Source organism: Mandrillus leucophaeus, unplaced genomic scaffold, assembly GCF_000951045.1.
Source record: "Mandrillus leucophaeus isolate KB7577 unplaced genomic scaffold, Mleu.le_1.0 Scaffold314, whole genome shotgun sequence".
NCBI lineage: Eukaryota > Metazoa > Chordata > Mammalia > Primates > Cercopithecidae > Mandrillus > Mandrillus leucophaeus.
Genome location: NW_012103299.1, coordinates 2,026,520 through 2,038,662, shown reverse-complemented (window position 1 = coordinate 2,038,662; position 12,143 = coordinate 2,026,520). Strand labels below are relative to the sequence as shown.

The following is a 12,143-nucleotide window of genomic DNA, read 5'->3' as shown; positions in this document are numbered from 1 at the left end:
TTACCAGTTACCAGCTGGGTCTCGTGGCTGACCTCCGGATGACAGAAATTCATTTGTAGCTAAGGCCTGAGAGTTCTCGCTCCCAAATTTCACCAGGGCATTTTACCAAGCTTTGAAATTTAAACCCAAACCAACTGCTTGACGTTCCTAAATCCCACACTGAACCCAGATATTCTGGAGATTAAACCATGAGTCAAACCAAAACTCCTTAATGAACCGCTTAAAATGCAAGGAAGCCCCTAAACGCTTTTGAAAGCAAAATGGAGCTGCAGAACATCCCGCAATGGTCTCGCTGCAAGCCCGTGGTGGGAGAGGCGGCGTTACCTTGATGGACAGAGAGCCCATCTCTTTGTTCAGCGACAGATCGGCGGAGAGATTGGTACCGTAGTCCATGCTCTCAGAGGTGCAGAGGCTGCTGCAGTCCGAGTCCCTCTTGGAAGGGCCTGGAGCTGCCTGGGCAGGGGGCTCCAGGCTGCCATTGGCCAGCTTCTCCCCACCCAAGGTCTCCAGGGCGCTGCTGTTGGGCCGGCTCTGGCTGGTCTTTTGAGATCTGTTGGCTGCTGGGCTGAGGTCCCCACCCTGCTCAGCAACTTGCTTCTCCTGGGCTACCTGAATTCTGGCATCCATTGACACAGGTCGGGACTTCCGCAGGGGCACAGGCACTGCTAGGCCGTTCTCATTTCCAGGGGCCACGACTGGGGCGCTGGTGGTTTGGGGGGATTCGTCCCCAGAGGGCTGGCTGCAGGGCTCATTCACACTGTCCTGAGACTGGCTGGGTGCCAGCGGGGTGGAAGATGGCTCCGTGAGAGGCTTGTCAGCATTGAGGCTTGGCGGACTCACCTCAGAGGAGTTCTGAGTATGGTTCTCCAGAGTCTAGGAAAAAAAAAAAGATAGTCAAGGCCATGCTGCTGTATGTTCAAGGCAAGAGTCAGAGATGCAATGGAGAGAGTCAGACACCCTCAAGATGAAGTGGGCCAGGGCCAAGAAAGGAGAGCAGACATCTCCCTAGCCACGGTCTTCCTCTCTCCCTACTGCCTAACCATAAAAAATTACTATTTATTTTGAGGCATAGCAATCTCCTCGCTATCTCTAATCTTAGCCGAATGTAATAGCTGTTATTCCTCCTAGGAGGCAGCTGTGGCCAGCTGGCCAGCTCATGGCCCACAGGGAGGGGTCAGTGGCCACTCCATTCCAGCCAATTGTGATAATGTGGGAAAATGGCTCCCCTGTGCCCAAACCTTCCCAGTTTTTAAATCTTAATGTTTTAATTTTATTTATCTATTTTTTTGAGACAGGGTCTTGCTCTGTCACCCAGGCTGGAGTGTAGTGGAGCCATTTTGGCTCAATGCAACCTCTGCCTCCCAGGCTCCCACCTGGGAGTGGTCCTCCCACCTCAGCCTCCTGAGGAGCCTCCTGAGTAGCTGGGACTACAGGTGCATGCCACCACACCCAGCCAATATTTGCATTTTTTTAGTAGAGACAGGGTTTCGATATGTCACCCAGGCTGGTCTCAAACTCCTGGACTCAAGTGATCTGCCTGCCTCGGCCTCCCAAAGTGCTGGGATTACAGGTGTGAGCCACCGCACCCAGCAAAACCTTCCAATTCTTAAAGACAAGTTTGAAATCTAGGTTTTTAATGGACATCTCTTAACTTTTAGGTGGCAACTAACTCATATTTTTTAAAAAGTCACATAAAGGCCAAGCCAAGCCTGTCTGGGGACTGGATTCAGCCCCTGTGGCCACTAAGTTTTCAGCTTCATTTTTGTGTTTTAGAGTCTTTGTTGGGTGGAAAGTACTGGAAATGTTGCTATGCTATGGTGAAACAGAACATCCTTCCTGTGTATAAAACATAAATGTCCAACTTGGTGAACAGAGTGAGTATCCATGTAGCCACTTTCCAGGTCAGGAGGGGACCACTGCTTTGCCCCAGAGGGCCATCCCCTGCCGCCCCATCCTTCTCAGTGGCAATGCTCTCCCACCTCTTGATGTAGTCACTGTTCTGTGGTCTCTAAGTGCTACGGGTGAGCTGTGCCTGCTTCTAAACGTGGTATGAATGGATTTATACTATAAGCATTCCTTTGGGTCTTGCCAGCCACTGGTTTTTAACCTCAGCTATGGCAGCTGGTGGAAGCAACTCCAATCTACCTTCTGGTCGGCACCCACAGTGATGGCTCAAAAACTCAGATCTGATTCTGTCACCTCCAGAGTACCCAGTCCCTGCCTGAAAGCCTTCAGGGCTCCCAGTACCCTCAGGACAAAGATCAGCCTCCTGCCGGTAGACAACGGGGCTGGGCGTGAGCGCTTCCCGCCTCCTCCTGGAGCCAGGCCCCACTGAGGTTCTCCTACTCCACATCCACCCCGGCCCTGTCATCTATCAGCTCAGCCAGCCACTTCACTGCATCGATCTCAGTTTTCCTGTGTGTAAAACGGAGCTTGGTTACCCTGTATCAGAGCTGTAGAGTGCCCGGCAGCCACCAGGGGCTCCATGCATGGCTGGGGTGGTTGTGATGATTCTGCTTGCCCCGCCCCTCGGGCCTTTCCTTCTTCACCCTGGTGAGGGTCTGCGCCAGCCTCAGGCTTCACCCAGGACTGAATTAAATCTGAGAGAGCCTCAGTGCCGTCCACAGCACAAAGATGTGGGCCAGCTCCATCCCGTGATGGGTAAGTCCAGCCCTTGCTTCTCTAGGTACAGGGAGCCATCGGGACGGCCACCCTATCCCTGGGAAGAGGCCTCCCCCAGCAGCAAGACCAGGGACTACAGAGCAACAGCTCGGGCCAGAATCCAGCCCACAGACATGTTTTCCTTGGCTCAGAGGGTTTTTAGAAATTTAAATCAGCTTTAATTTCAATCTAAATCCAGCAAGCACTGAAGCTGCAAAAGCGTTCCAAATGTGCCCAGACATGGGTTCCCTTGGCACCGAGCACAGCTAGAGGGGGGCCAGGGTGCTGCCTGTGGCCATATGCAGCCTCACGTATTTATCCCAAAGTGAGCTAAAAACAGTCTCATTTGGGACGTGAGCCGTGACGGGAACAAAGGATGGGAAGCCATGAATCAGTTACCAACTCTTAAAAATTGGAAGATTTCATGTGAAAATCTAGATCCCTGGTACCTCCTGAAAACTCGCAGGATCAGGATCCGGCCAACACCCTCTGCCGCCAACCCCCCGCCCCCGGCCCACAGGCCAACTTACGTTACCTGCAGCATGGGCGTCTGCAACCTCTGAGCTGGGAAGAAATTGCCTGAGCCAGAGTCCCGGCTTGCCCTGCCCCTCCCACACCAGCAGGGCCAGCTGAGATCCCGTCCTCCCAGCCCCCGCTAAGCCCCACTCTCCCCGGCCTTACGGAGGTGGCATCCACGGGGTCCTCCTCTTCCCCCTCATCCCGGCCGTCTTCAATCTCTTCCATCACCTCGGCCTTGGCCTCAGCCACCAGCTCCCGCAGAGCCTTGTTACTGGTGATGCTGCTGACAAAGGGATGCTGAGGGGGCAAAATGTACCTAGATTAGAACCACTCTGGGGTCAGGGTGGGGTGGAAGAGGCTGGGGGAGCTTATCCCCCAGGGCAGAAAAGGCCAGCCTCATTCCTGAGCAAAATGTACACATGAACTTGGAGACCCAGAGACAGCCTGGAAAGTCCCAAGTGTGTTGGAAAAAGGGCAGATCCCAGCTCTGTCTCTCAGTGGCTATGTGACCTTGAGCATGTCACTTAACCTCTCTGAGCCACAGGCTCCTCATCTCTCAAGTGGACACGATAACAAGGAACCCACAGGGAGGTCATGCGGATTAAATGAGATCATGCACTTGAAAATGCTTAGCCCAAAGTAGGAGCTCAAGCCGTGTTTGCAGGGAAGGTGTCTATTTTCCTTTTTAAATGGTTTTAATATATAGTTTTACAAAATATGCTACATATATTTTGTTGAGGAATAACATTCCTACCGCAAAGTTCACAGGTTGTAAACCTCAATGACTTTTTTTTTTTTTTTTTGAGACAGAGTTTCACTCTTGTTGCCCAGGCTGGAGTGCAGTGGTGCAATCTTGGCTCACTGCAAACTCCATCGACCAGGTTCAAGGGATTCTCCTGCCTCAGCCTCCCAAGTAGCTGGGATTACAGGCATGCACCACCATACCAGGCCAATTTTTTGTATATTCAGTAGAGGCGGGGTTTCACCATGTTGGCCAGGCTGGTCTCAAACTCCTGACCTTAAGTGATCCACCCACCTCAGCCTCCCAAAGTGCTGGGATTACAGGCGTGAGCCACCATGCCCAGCCTCAATGACTTTTTACATATATATGCACCCAGCGTAACTGCCACCCAGCTCAAGATACAGAACATTTCCATCACTGGGGAAGGCTCCCGTCTCCCTTGGCAGGCAACCCCACTCCCACGCCACCAGCCTCGGGAGCCTGCTCCTCAGCTTCCTAGAATCAGAGCATCGTGTATGCAGTCTTTCGCGTTGGCTTCCTTTACTCGGCGTCATGACTGTGAGATTCACCTACATTGTCATCTATTTCGGTAAACTGTTCCTGTTTTATTTCTGTGCAGGGTCTCACTGTACGAATATGGCAGTTTGTTTATTCATCCTACTGCTGCCGGACATCTGGGCTGTTTCCCACTTTTGGCAACTATGAATAAAGCTGCTAGAGACATTCTCGTATATGTCTTTGGGTGGACATATGTGTTTGGTTTTAAGAAAGGAAATACAAGATCTTGAGGCAGAGTGGTGTATGTTCTATTCTAGGTTTTTAGAGAAATGTCAGAGTCTTTAAAAGTGAATGTTCTTTTACGGACCTTGCAAAACGCCAAAGCAAAAGGTCTTAGCGATATTAAGTCAGTGTGAGGTGTCGTGGGTGAAGGCACCCGGGTGTAGCCAGGGATGTGGGATTCCTCAACCCACCATGCTCACCCAGGGCCACTGGGAAAGGAGTGATGGGGTGGGGTGGGGGCATGATGAAGCTAGAATTTGCTCATTTACAATTTACAGGAAGGCTCTCAAGAAATTCACTGTTTTTACTCTCAGAAAATTTATCCGGGGAGGAAGTGTCAACAAGATTGCTGGGGAAGTATTTAAATGACTAAAAAACAAATTTCTAGCACCTGGAAAGCACATTCAGAAAGATATGTTCATAACAAATCATTCTTATCTGTTTGTTCATTTAAAACAGTTTAATTGGCCGGGCGCGGGGACTCAAATGATAAACCAGAGAATTTCAGATCTTGTATAGCTGAGGCTGGTGGAGACCAAAGTCTGCAGGCATTCAAAGTCGAATTCAAGGGATATGAAGGGGTTCCCCAGGGAAAGATCTGGGCACAGAGAATTCCAGGCAGAGGGAGCAGCTGGTACAAAGAAGGCCCAGAGACTGGACTGAGCTTGGCGGCAGGAGCCACAAGACAGGCGGGATGGTGGGACACAGGACGCAGAGGAATGATGGGGTGTGTATACAGGTGAACCACAGAGACTGTCCTCACAAGCCACCAGCAGGCTGCAGTGCAGCAGTGATACTACCACCCTTTAAAGATGTCATTCTGGCTGCTCTGTACTTTTAAGAGGTCTTGAGTGGGGCATTAAGGGTTTACTAATCATGGGAGGCAAAGTAGCATAGAAGTTAAGAGTGCTGGCTATAGACGCTAGAACCAAGGCACCTGGTAAAATCCAGCCTCCACCAACTGGGGCAAGTCACTTAACCTTGAGTCTCAGTTTGCTCAACTATATACTAGGAGCAGCTGTTATAAGCATTATGGTAAATGCTCAGATATGGCAGCCATCATCATCACCATCATCTTCCTTCACCACCATCACCACTACCATCACTACCATCATCACCACCATCATCCCCATCACCATCACCATCACCCCCATCACCACTATCATCACCATCACCACGACCATTACCATCACCACCATCACCCCCATCAGCAGCAGGAGCAGCAGCACAATCAGAAAAGCCTGTTATGGCTGGGTGCGGTGGCTCACACCTGTAATCCCAGCACTTCGGGAGGCCAAGGCGGTGGATCACCTGAGGTCAGGAGTTCAAGATCAGCCTGGTCAACATGGTGAAACCCAGTCTCTACGAAAAATAACAAAAATTAGCCGGGCGTGGTGGCACATGCCTGTAATCCCAGCTACTTAGGAGGCTGAGGCAGAAGAATTGCTTGAACCCAGGAGGCAGAGGTTACAGTGAACCAAGATCATGCCACTGCACTCCATCCTGGGTGACAGAGGGAGACTGTCTCAAAAACAACAAAAAAAGAAAAGCCTGGTTTGCATTCCTAGTCACTCCTATTCCCTCCCAAATGCCCCCAGAGTACAGCTCTTTGGAACCAAAGGTGAGAACCAAGATCTCAAAGGTTCCTAAGCTCCACATTGCACAATCTAATACAAGTGAACTTGAGCGAAATGCCACAGGACACTTCACCGCAGTGGCTGAAGCAGATGCGGCAGAAATAAATAAATGCAGACATGGGCTTCTGGAAACACCAGATTTTCATCGGGGCACCCCATGTATTGATCAAATCAGTGGCTTTTCAGCACAGCCAGGAACTCCGCTTTCTTGAGGCAGAACCATCTGCTCCACTGCCTCCCCCGACCACCCCAGCGTCCTTAGGAGGAGGAAGGGGGGCATGGGGAAGAAAGCCTGTGATAGGCAGGTGAGCAGGGCAGCTCTGCGGGCACCAGAGCAAGCAAGGCTGGCACACAGGGCCACCAGTCCTGTGGCTAATTAGGCCCAAACACTGTTTTACAGACTGCTCTGGGACACAAAACACAGACCACCTCCGACACTCCATCAGCTCCGCCTCCAGAGATGTGTTTAAAGGCCCATTAAAGAGATAACGCCCTGGCTATGCTGCAAGGGAGAATGCTAGCCTGCACCAGGTAGGCTGGTCTGGGCACACATGTCCCCAGTGGAAGGCTAGATGACAGAGGAACTTGACCGCCCAGTTCTCCAGTAAGAGGCACTGGGTGGCTGTTCAGTGCCATCTTTGCTGAAAAAGGCCAAAACAGGTGGCATCACACAGCTCGCCAACCAGCACCTGCCCTCTAGCCAGGGCCTCCCCTGCCATCTAAACAGACATTCTTTCCAAGAACTGGAGCCTACTTTTCCTCTATGTGCTTAGAAACCGTCAGCCAGAGGGGTCCTATACTCCAAGATGGGCTGTAAAAAACGCTGAATAGGCCGGGCATGGTGGCTCACACCAGCACTTTGGGGGGCCAAGGTGGGCGGATCACTTGAGGTCAGGAGTTCGAGACCACCCTGGCCAACATGGCGAAACCCCATCTCTACTAAAAATACAAAAATTAGCCGGGCGTGGTGGCAGGCGCCTGTAATCCCAGCTACTTGGGAGGCTGAAGCAGGAGAATCGCTTGAACCCAAGAGGCGGAGATTGCAGTGAACCAAGATCAGGCCACTGCACTCCAGCCTGGCAACACAGCGAGATTCCATTTTTAAAAAATAAAAAAAATAAAAACACCTAATAATGCTCACAGTTTCCAGGCACTGGCATCTCTTTGAATCCTCTCTCCCTCTCTTCTGGTCTCCCTCCCTCCTTCTCGCTCTTTCATTCATTTGGAGAGGCAGATTGCCAGAGAGGTCAAGAGCACAGACTCTTGAACCTGAGGACCAGGTTCAGAACCCAGCTCTGTGGCTTACAGGCTATGTGACCTTGTGTAGGCTACTTCACCGCTGTGTACCTCAGTTTTACCATCGGCTCAATGGAGAACTGAACAGCACCTACTTCAGAGCGTTGGTATGAGGATTAAATTAGGTGACATTTGCTAAGTACTTAGAGTAGTACCTGGCATGGAGGTACTACCACCATCATCACCTTCACCACCATCACCACTACCATCACCACCATCATTACCATCACCACCATCATCACCATCACCGTCATCACCACCATCGTCCCCATCACCATCACCATCTCTGGACAAAGGGTTATGTAACCGTTTGTTAGGTAAAAATAAGTCAATTTTGGCCAGGCGTGGTGGCTCACACATGTAATCCCAACACTTTGGGAGGCCGAGGCAGGCAGATCTCCTCAGGTCAGGAGTTTGAGACCAGCCTGGCCAACATGGCGAAACCCCATCTCTACTAAAAACACAAAAATTACCCAGGCGTGGTGGCGCATGCCTGCAATCCCAACTACTTGGGAGGCTGAGACAGGAGAATCACTTGAACCCAGGGGGTGGAGGTTGCAGTGAGCTAAGATACCTCCACTGCACTTCAGCCTGGAGACACAGTGAGACTCCATCTCAAAAAAAAAAAAAAGTCAATTTATTTAGCAAATATTTGCTGAGGGCTCTCTACATACCAGGCACTGTTCCTGGGACCTATCGGTGAACGAAACAAAGATGCTGACCTCGGAGCGCTGACATGCTAAGCGAGGAGTTTGACAACAAACCTAATAAGCAAGTAACATCCTGAGTGCCATGGGCCATGGAAGAAGGAAGAAGTAGGGCAGGGAAAGAGGACCGGGAATGTGGGGAGTGTAGTGGGTTCACAATTTCATGTGGGTGGTTGGGGGAGGCCTCAGCACAAGGCTGACATTAGAGCAATGACTTGGAGAGTAAGTCACAGAGGGATCCGGAGGAAGGCCATTCCGGGCAGCACAGACAGCCAGTGCCAAGGCCCTGAGGCAGGAACATGCCTGCTGTGTTCGGAGCACAGCAAGGGGGCTGGGCAGGCTGGAGCAGAGTGAGGCTGGAGTGTGGGAGCGAGAGAGGCGAGGGGGTCAGAAGGGTGGGCGGGCGGATCACACAGCACTCTAACAGCCCTGAGACTCTGGGTTTTTCCTAGAGTGAAATGGCAGCCACTGGGGAGCTTCGGCCAGGGCAGGACATGAGCTGGCCCCTGTTGAGAAGGTTCCCTCTGGCTGCTGTGCTCAGCCCAGACCCAACGGAGAGGGTAGGGGACCAGCGTGGAGGCAGCAGCTCGAGTGGGAGGTGGTGGCAGCCCAGGTAGTGGCTGCAGTGGAAGGGCGGGAAATGGTTGAAGTCTAGACATGTGCTGAGGGCAGGGACAACAGGATTTCCTGATAGGTGGGCTAGGAGTGTGGAGGAAAGAGAAGCAAGGGTGCCTGCATGGTTTGGGGCCTGAGCCACTGGAAGGGTGGAGCTGCCATCGGCTAAGATGGGAAAGCCAGTGGTGGAGCACGTCGGCAAAAAGATCCAAGTGCTCAGAGTTCGTGTGAGATGCCCGCTGGACATCTGGGGAGTAAACAGCTGGACGCGGGCCGAGGCATCGAGCTGGGAGTGCTGCACGCTGGGCACGTGGAGATGGAGGGAGGGCCCTGTGCACTCTCATGCTAACAAGACGGGCCAAAGTGGGACGAGCAAAGGCAAAGGAGAAGGAGAGGCTGATGACCAAGGGTGTGTGGAGGTCTGGAGGTCGAGTGCCGACAGGAGGAGGAGGAGATCGACTGGGCTGGTGCCGTTGATGGGTCCAGTGAGACAAACACCGAGGCTGACCCATGGCACAGAAATCTCTGATGACCTTGACAAGAGCAGCTGTGACAGAGTGGACGGGTTTAAGAGCAAATTCAGCCAGTATCTACTCAGCATCTCATATGTGACAGCTGTGGTGTTAACAATGTTCCATACAAAATCTCATTCACTCACACAATTCTGTGCAGCCAGCACTCTCTACATCTTACAGATGAGGAAACTGAGGCACAGAGTGAGAACCATGCAGATGCTGGGGCGGGGAGCGGGGGTGGTGTGTCTGATTTCAGAGCCTGGTTACTACCCACAACTTGGTCCGGGCCCAGAGAATGTCTGCAGGAGTCAATGAATGAATCACAAACCAATGGGGGCGCGAATCACTCCGCCCAGGGCAGGACACAGGGAGACGTGAGGGCCTGGCGCTTCTTGGAGCAGGCAGGCACCCTGAAGCCTGACAGCACTGGAGAAGTGCCTGGGAAGCCAAGAGCCGGGCCCACCTCTGTCACTCAAAGCCAAGCGGCCTTGGGCCGGTCACCTCCCTGCTCTGATCCTGGTGCCCTCCCCTGAGGGGGTAACACCATGCCCACCCTCTCTCACTGGAGAGGAAAAGGTGCGCGGGTGAAGCAGCAGCAGCGCAGCAGGCATGAAACGCGCTTTATTCATCTCCAGAGATCGTCCCTTTGTTCTGCAACCCTTTCTGTTGGACGGCAAGAATCCTCTGGCAGGACATTTTTCCAAGTACGGAGCGGAAATTCCTGGCTGAGGCTGCAGCTCCGGAGCTGCCATGCGGGGATGGGGGACAGCTGGTCTCTCCGTGGAATGTCCTGGAAGCCGGATGCATCAGGGCAGGAGGTGCCTCTTACAGGAAACAATTGGCCCCAAGCGGCCTGGACAGTGACAACAGCCCCACTCAACCTCACCCACTTCAGGGGGCCCCAGCCCACTCCCCACAATACCCAGAAAATGAGGCCTTTGGGCACTCCAGAAATTTGCTTTCAAACACATTACAGAAATGTAAAAGGAACAGCTGTGACCCCCTACCCCCGGCAGTAGACAGACCCCATTTTGCATTCTGGTTCCTTTCATTTTTTAAAAAATAAATACATCGGTCCTATGCATCAAGCGTTCCTTGAGCACTGTGCTTGAGAGTTAAGCTAAGCGCTTCATAGCACCTCTTCATTTAATCCTCACAACCACCCAGTAAGGGCACTGCTGCCCTTCACTCCCATTTCAGACTGACAAGCGAGTCACAGAGAGGTTCAGCCATTCGCCCAGGGGCTCACAGCCAGTAAGTGGCAGAGCTGGGATTCGAACCCTGGACTTTCCTGCCGCAGCTCACACTCATAGTAACTAAGCGGCTACCCCAGAAGGACACATAGTGGCTCAGAATGCCGACCACAGGCCCCGTGCACGGCACACAGGAGGAAGCTGGGAAAAGCTGGGTGAATATAAAGACTCAAGTGCCTGGTGTGGCCCCTTCCTCCCCTTCCTGCCACCGCACCTCTAAGACTGTCATGCTGGGGGTAGAGCCGGAGCAGACAGAGCAGTGAAAGGGCAGACCTGTTGCATCACCCAGGCCTATTCCTCCCTCTTCCATCAGTGGCAGTGACATGTGGATAGTGGTCGGCAGATTTGCAGACGGCTGGGCAAGTGCTGTGCACAGCCTTCAGAACACTGCTGTGAACACACTGACCTCACCCAGCTGCCAGCCATGACACCCTAACACGAGGCACGGGCCCAGGCAAAGGGTGGCTCACAGCTCCCTCCAACAGTTCAAAAAGCTTCCAGGAAACCATCATCCACCTGGCCATTCTAAGACAATACTGCCAGCTAATGAGATGCTCAGAGTCTCCTGATCCTGCACACAGCAGCCAGAAGGCAGAAGGACCCTTGTAAATGGAGGTCGGATACTGTGTCTCCCCGAATGCACAGATAAAGCCCAAGACCTGGCTCTGGCTTGCAAGGCCCTGCAGGACCCTGTGTGTAGAAAATAGCACCGCAAGCTTCAGAAAGGGCCGCTAACAAGGTTGAATCCTCAGCTGGTCTCTGCAGACTAGGCGAGGGCTCCCACCATTAACTGGTAAGAGTGGCCCGCTCTGCCTAAACTGTTCTGCAAACAATATGGCTTAGGCTGAACACCTGTTTGCCTTCTAGAGTCTGGAACTTTGGTCTGTGCCAGGCAGGGCGTGCCCATGTGACCACTACCCAGTAAAAGTCCTAAGGGGCTTCCCTGGTGGACAGCACAGAGAATTAAGCTGTTCTGGTGACTGTACTGGGAGAGGGCCCTGGAAGCTTGCACCTGGCTCCCGAGACCTTTTCCCACGCGCCTCCTCCTTGGGCTGAGTTCTCTCTGTGCTTTTGCTGTCCTAAGTCTCCGGAGGGAGAGAATATGCTGAGGCCAGGTGTCCTCCTAGGGAACCACTGAGCCTTGGGGCGGACGCCCCAGTGCCTCTCCGCTCTCATCTCCCCTTCTCTCCCCTCCCCTCCCCTGGCCCCTGTGCTCCGGCTCCCCCACCTCCCACCCCCATCCCCTGGCTCTTCCCAGCATGTGCGGAACATGCTGCAGTCCCAGGCCTTTGCCTCCTCTCTCTCTGGGCCACTGGCCTCACTCCTTCCCTTCCTGTGGGCATCTGCTCACCCGGAGAGCCCTTCCTTATCCTCTCTTACAAGACAACAGCCGTTCCCAGGCGCCCCACCCCGCACTG

At 52.9% G+C, this 12,143-nt stretch overlaps 1 protein-coding gene across 1 annotated transcript in view; it reads right to left on the bottom strand.

Annotated features, from left to right (window-relative positions):
* STK10 (serine/threonine kinase 10) overlaps positions 1-12,143 on the bottom strand; it is a 167,303-nt gene that overhangs the window by 54,739 nt on the left and 100,421 nt on the right. Inside the window, exons 7-10 of the mRNA XM_011987725.1 lie at positions 6,925-6,980; positions 5,448-5,479; positions 3,343-3,477; positions 325-873 (exon numbers count right to left, since the gene is read on the bottom strand). Coding sequence (XP_011843115.1) covers positions 325-873; positions 3,343-3,477; positions 5,448-5,479; positions 6,925-6,980 — 772 coding nt within the window. The remainder of the gene's footprint in view (positions 1-324; positions 874-3,342; positions 3,478-5,447; positions 5,480-6,924; positions 6,981-12,143) is intronic.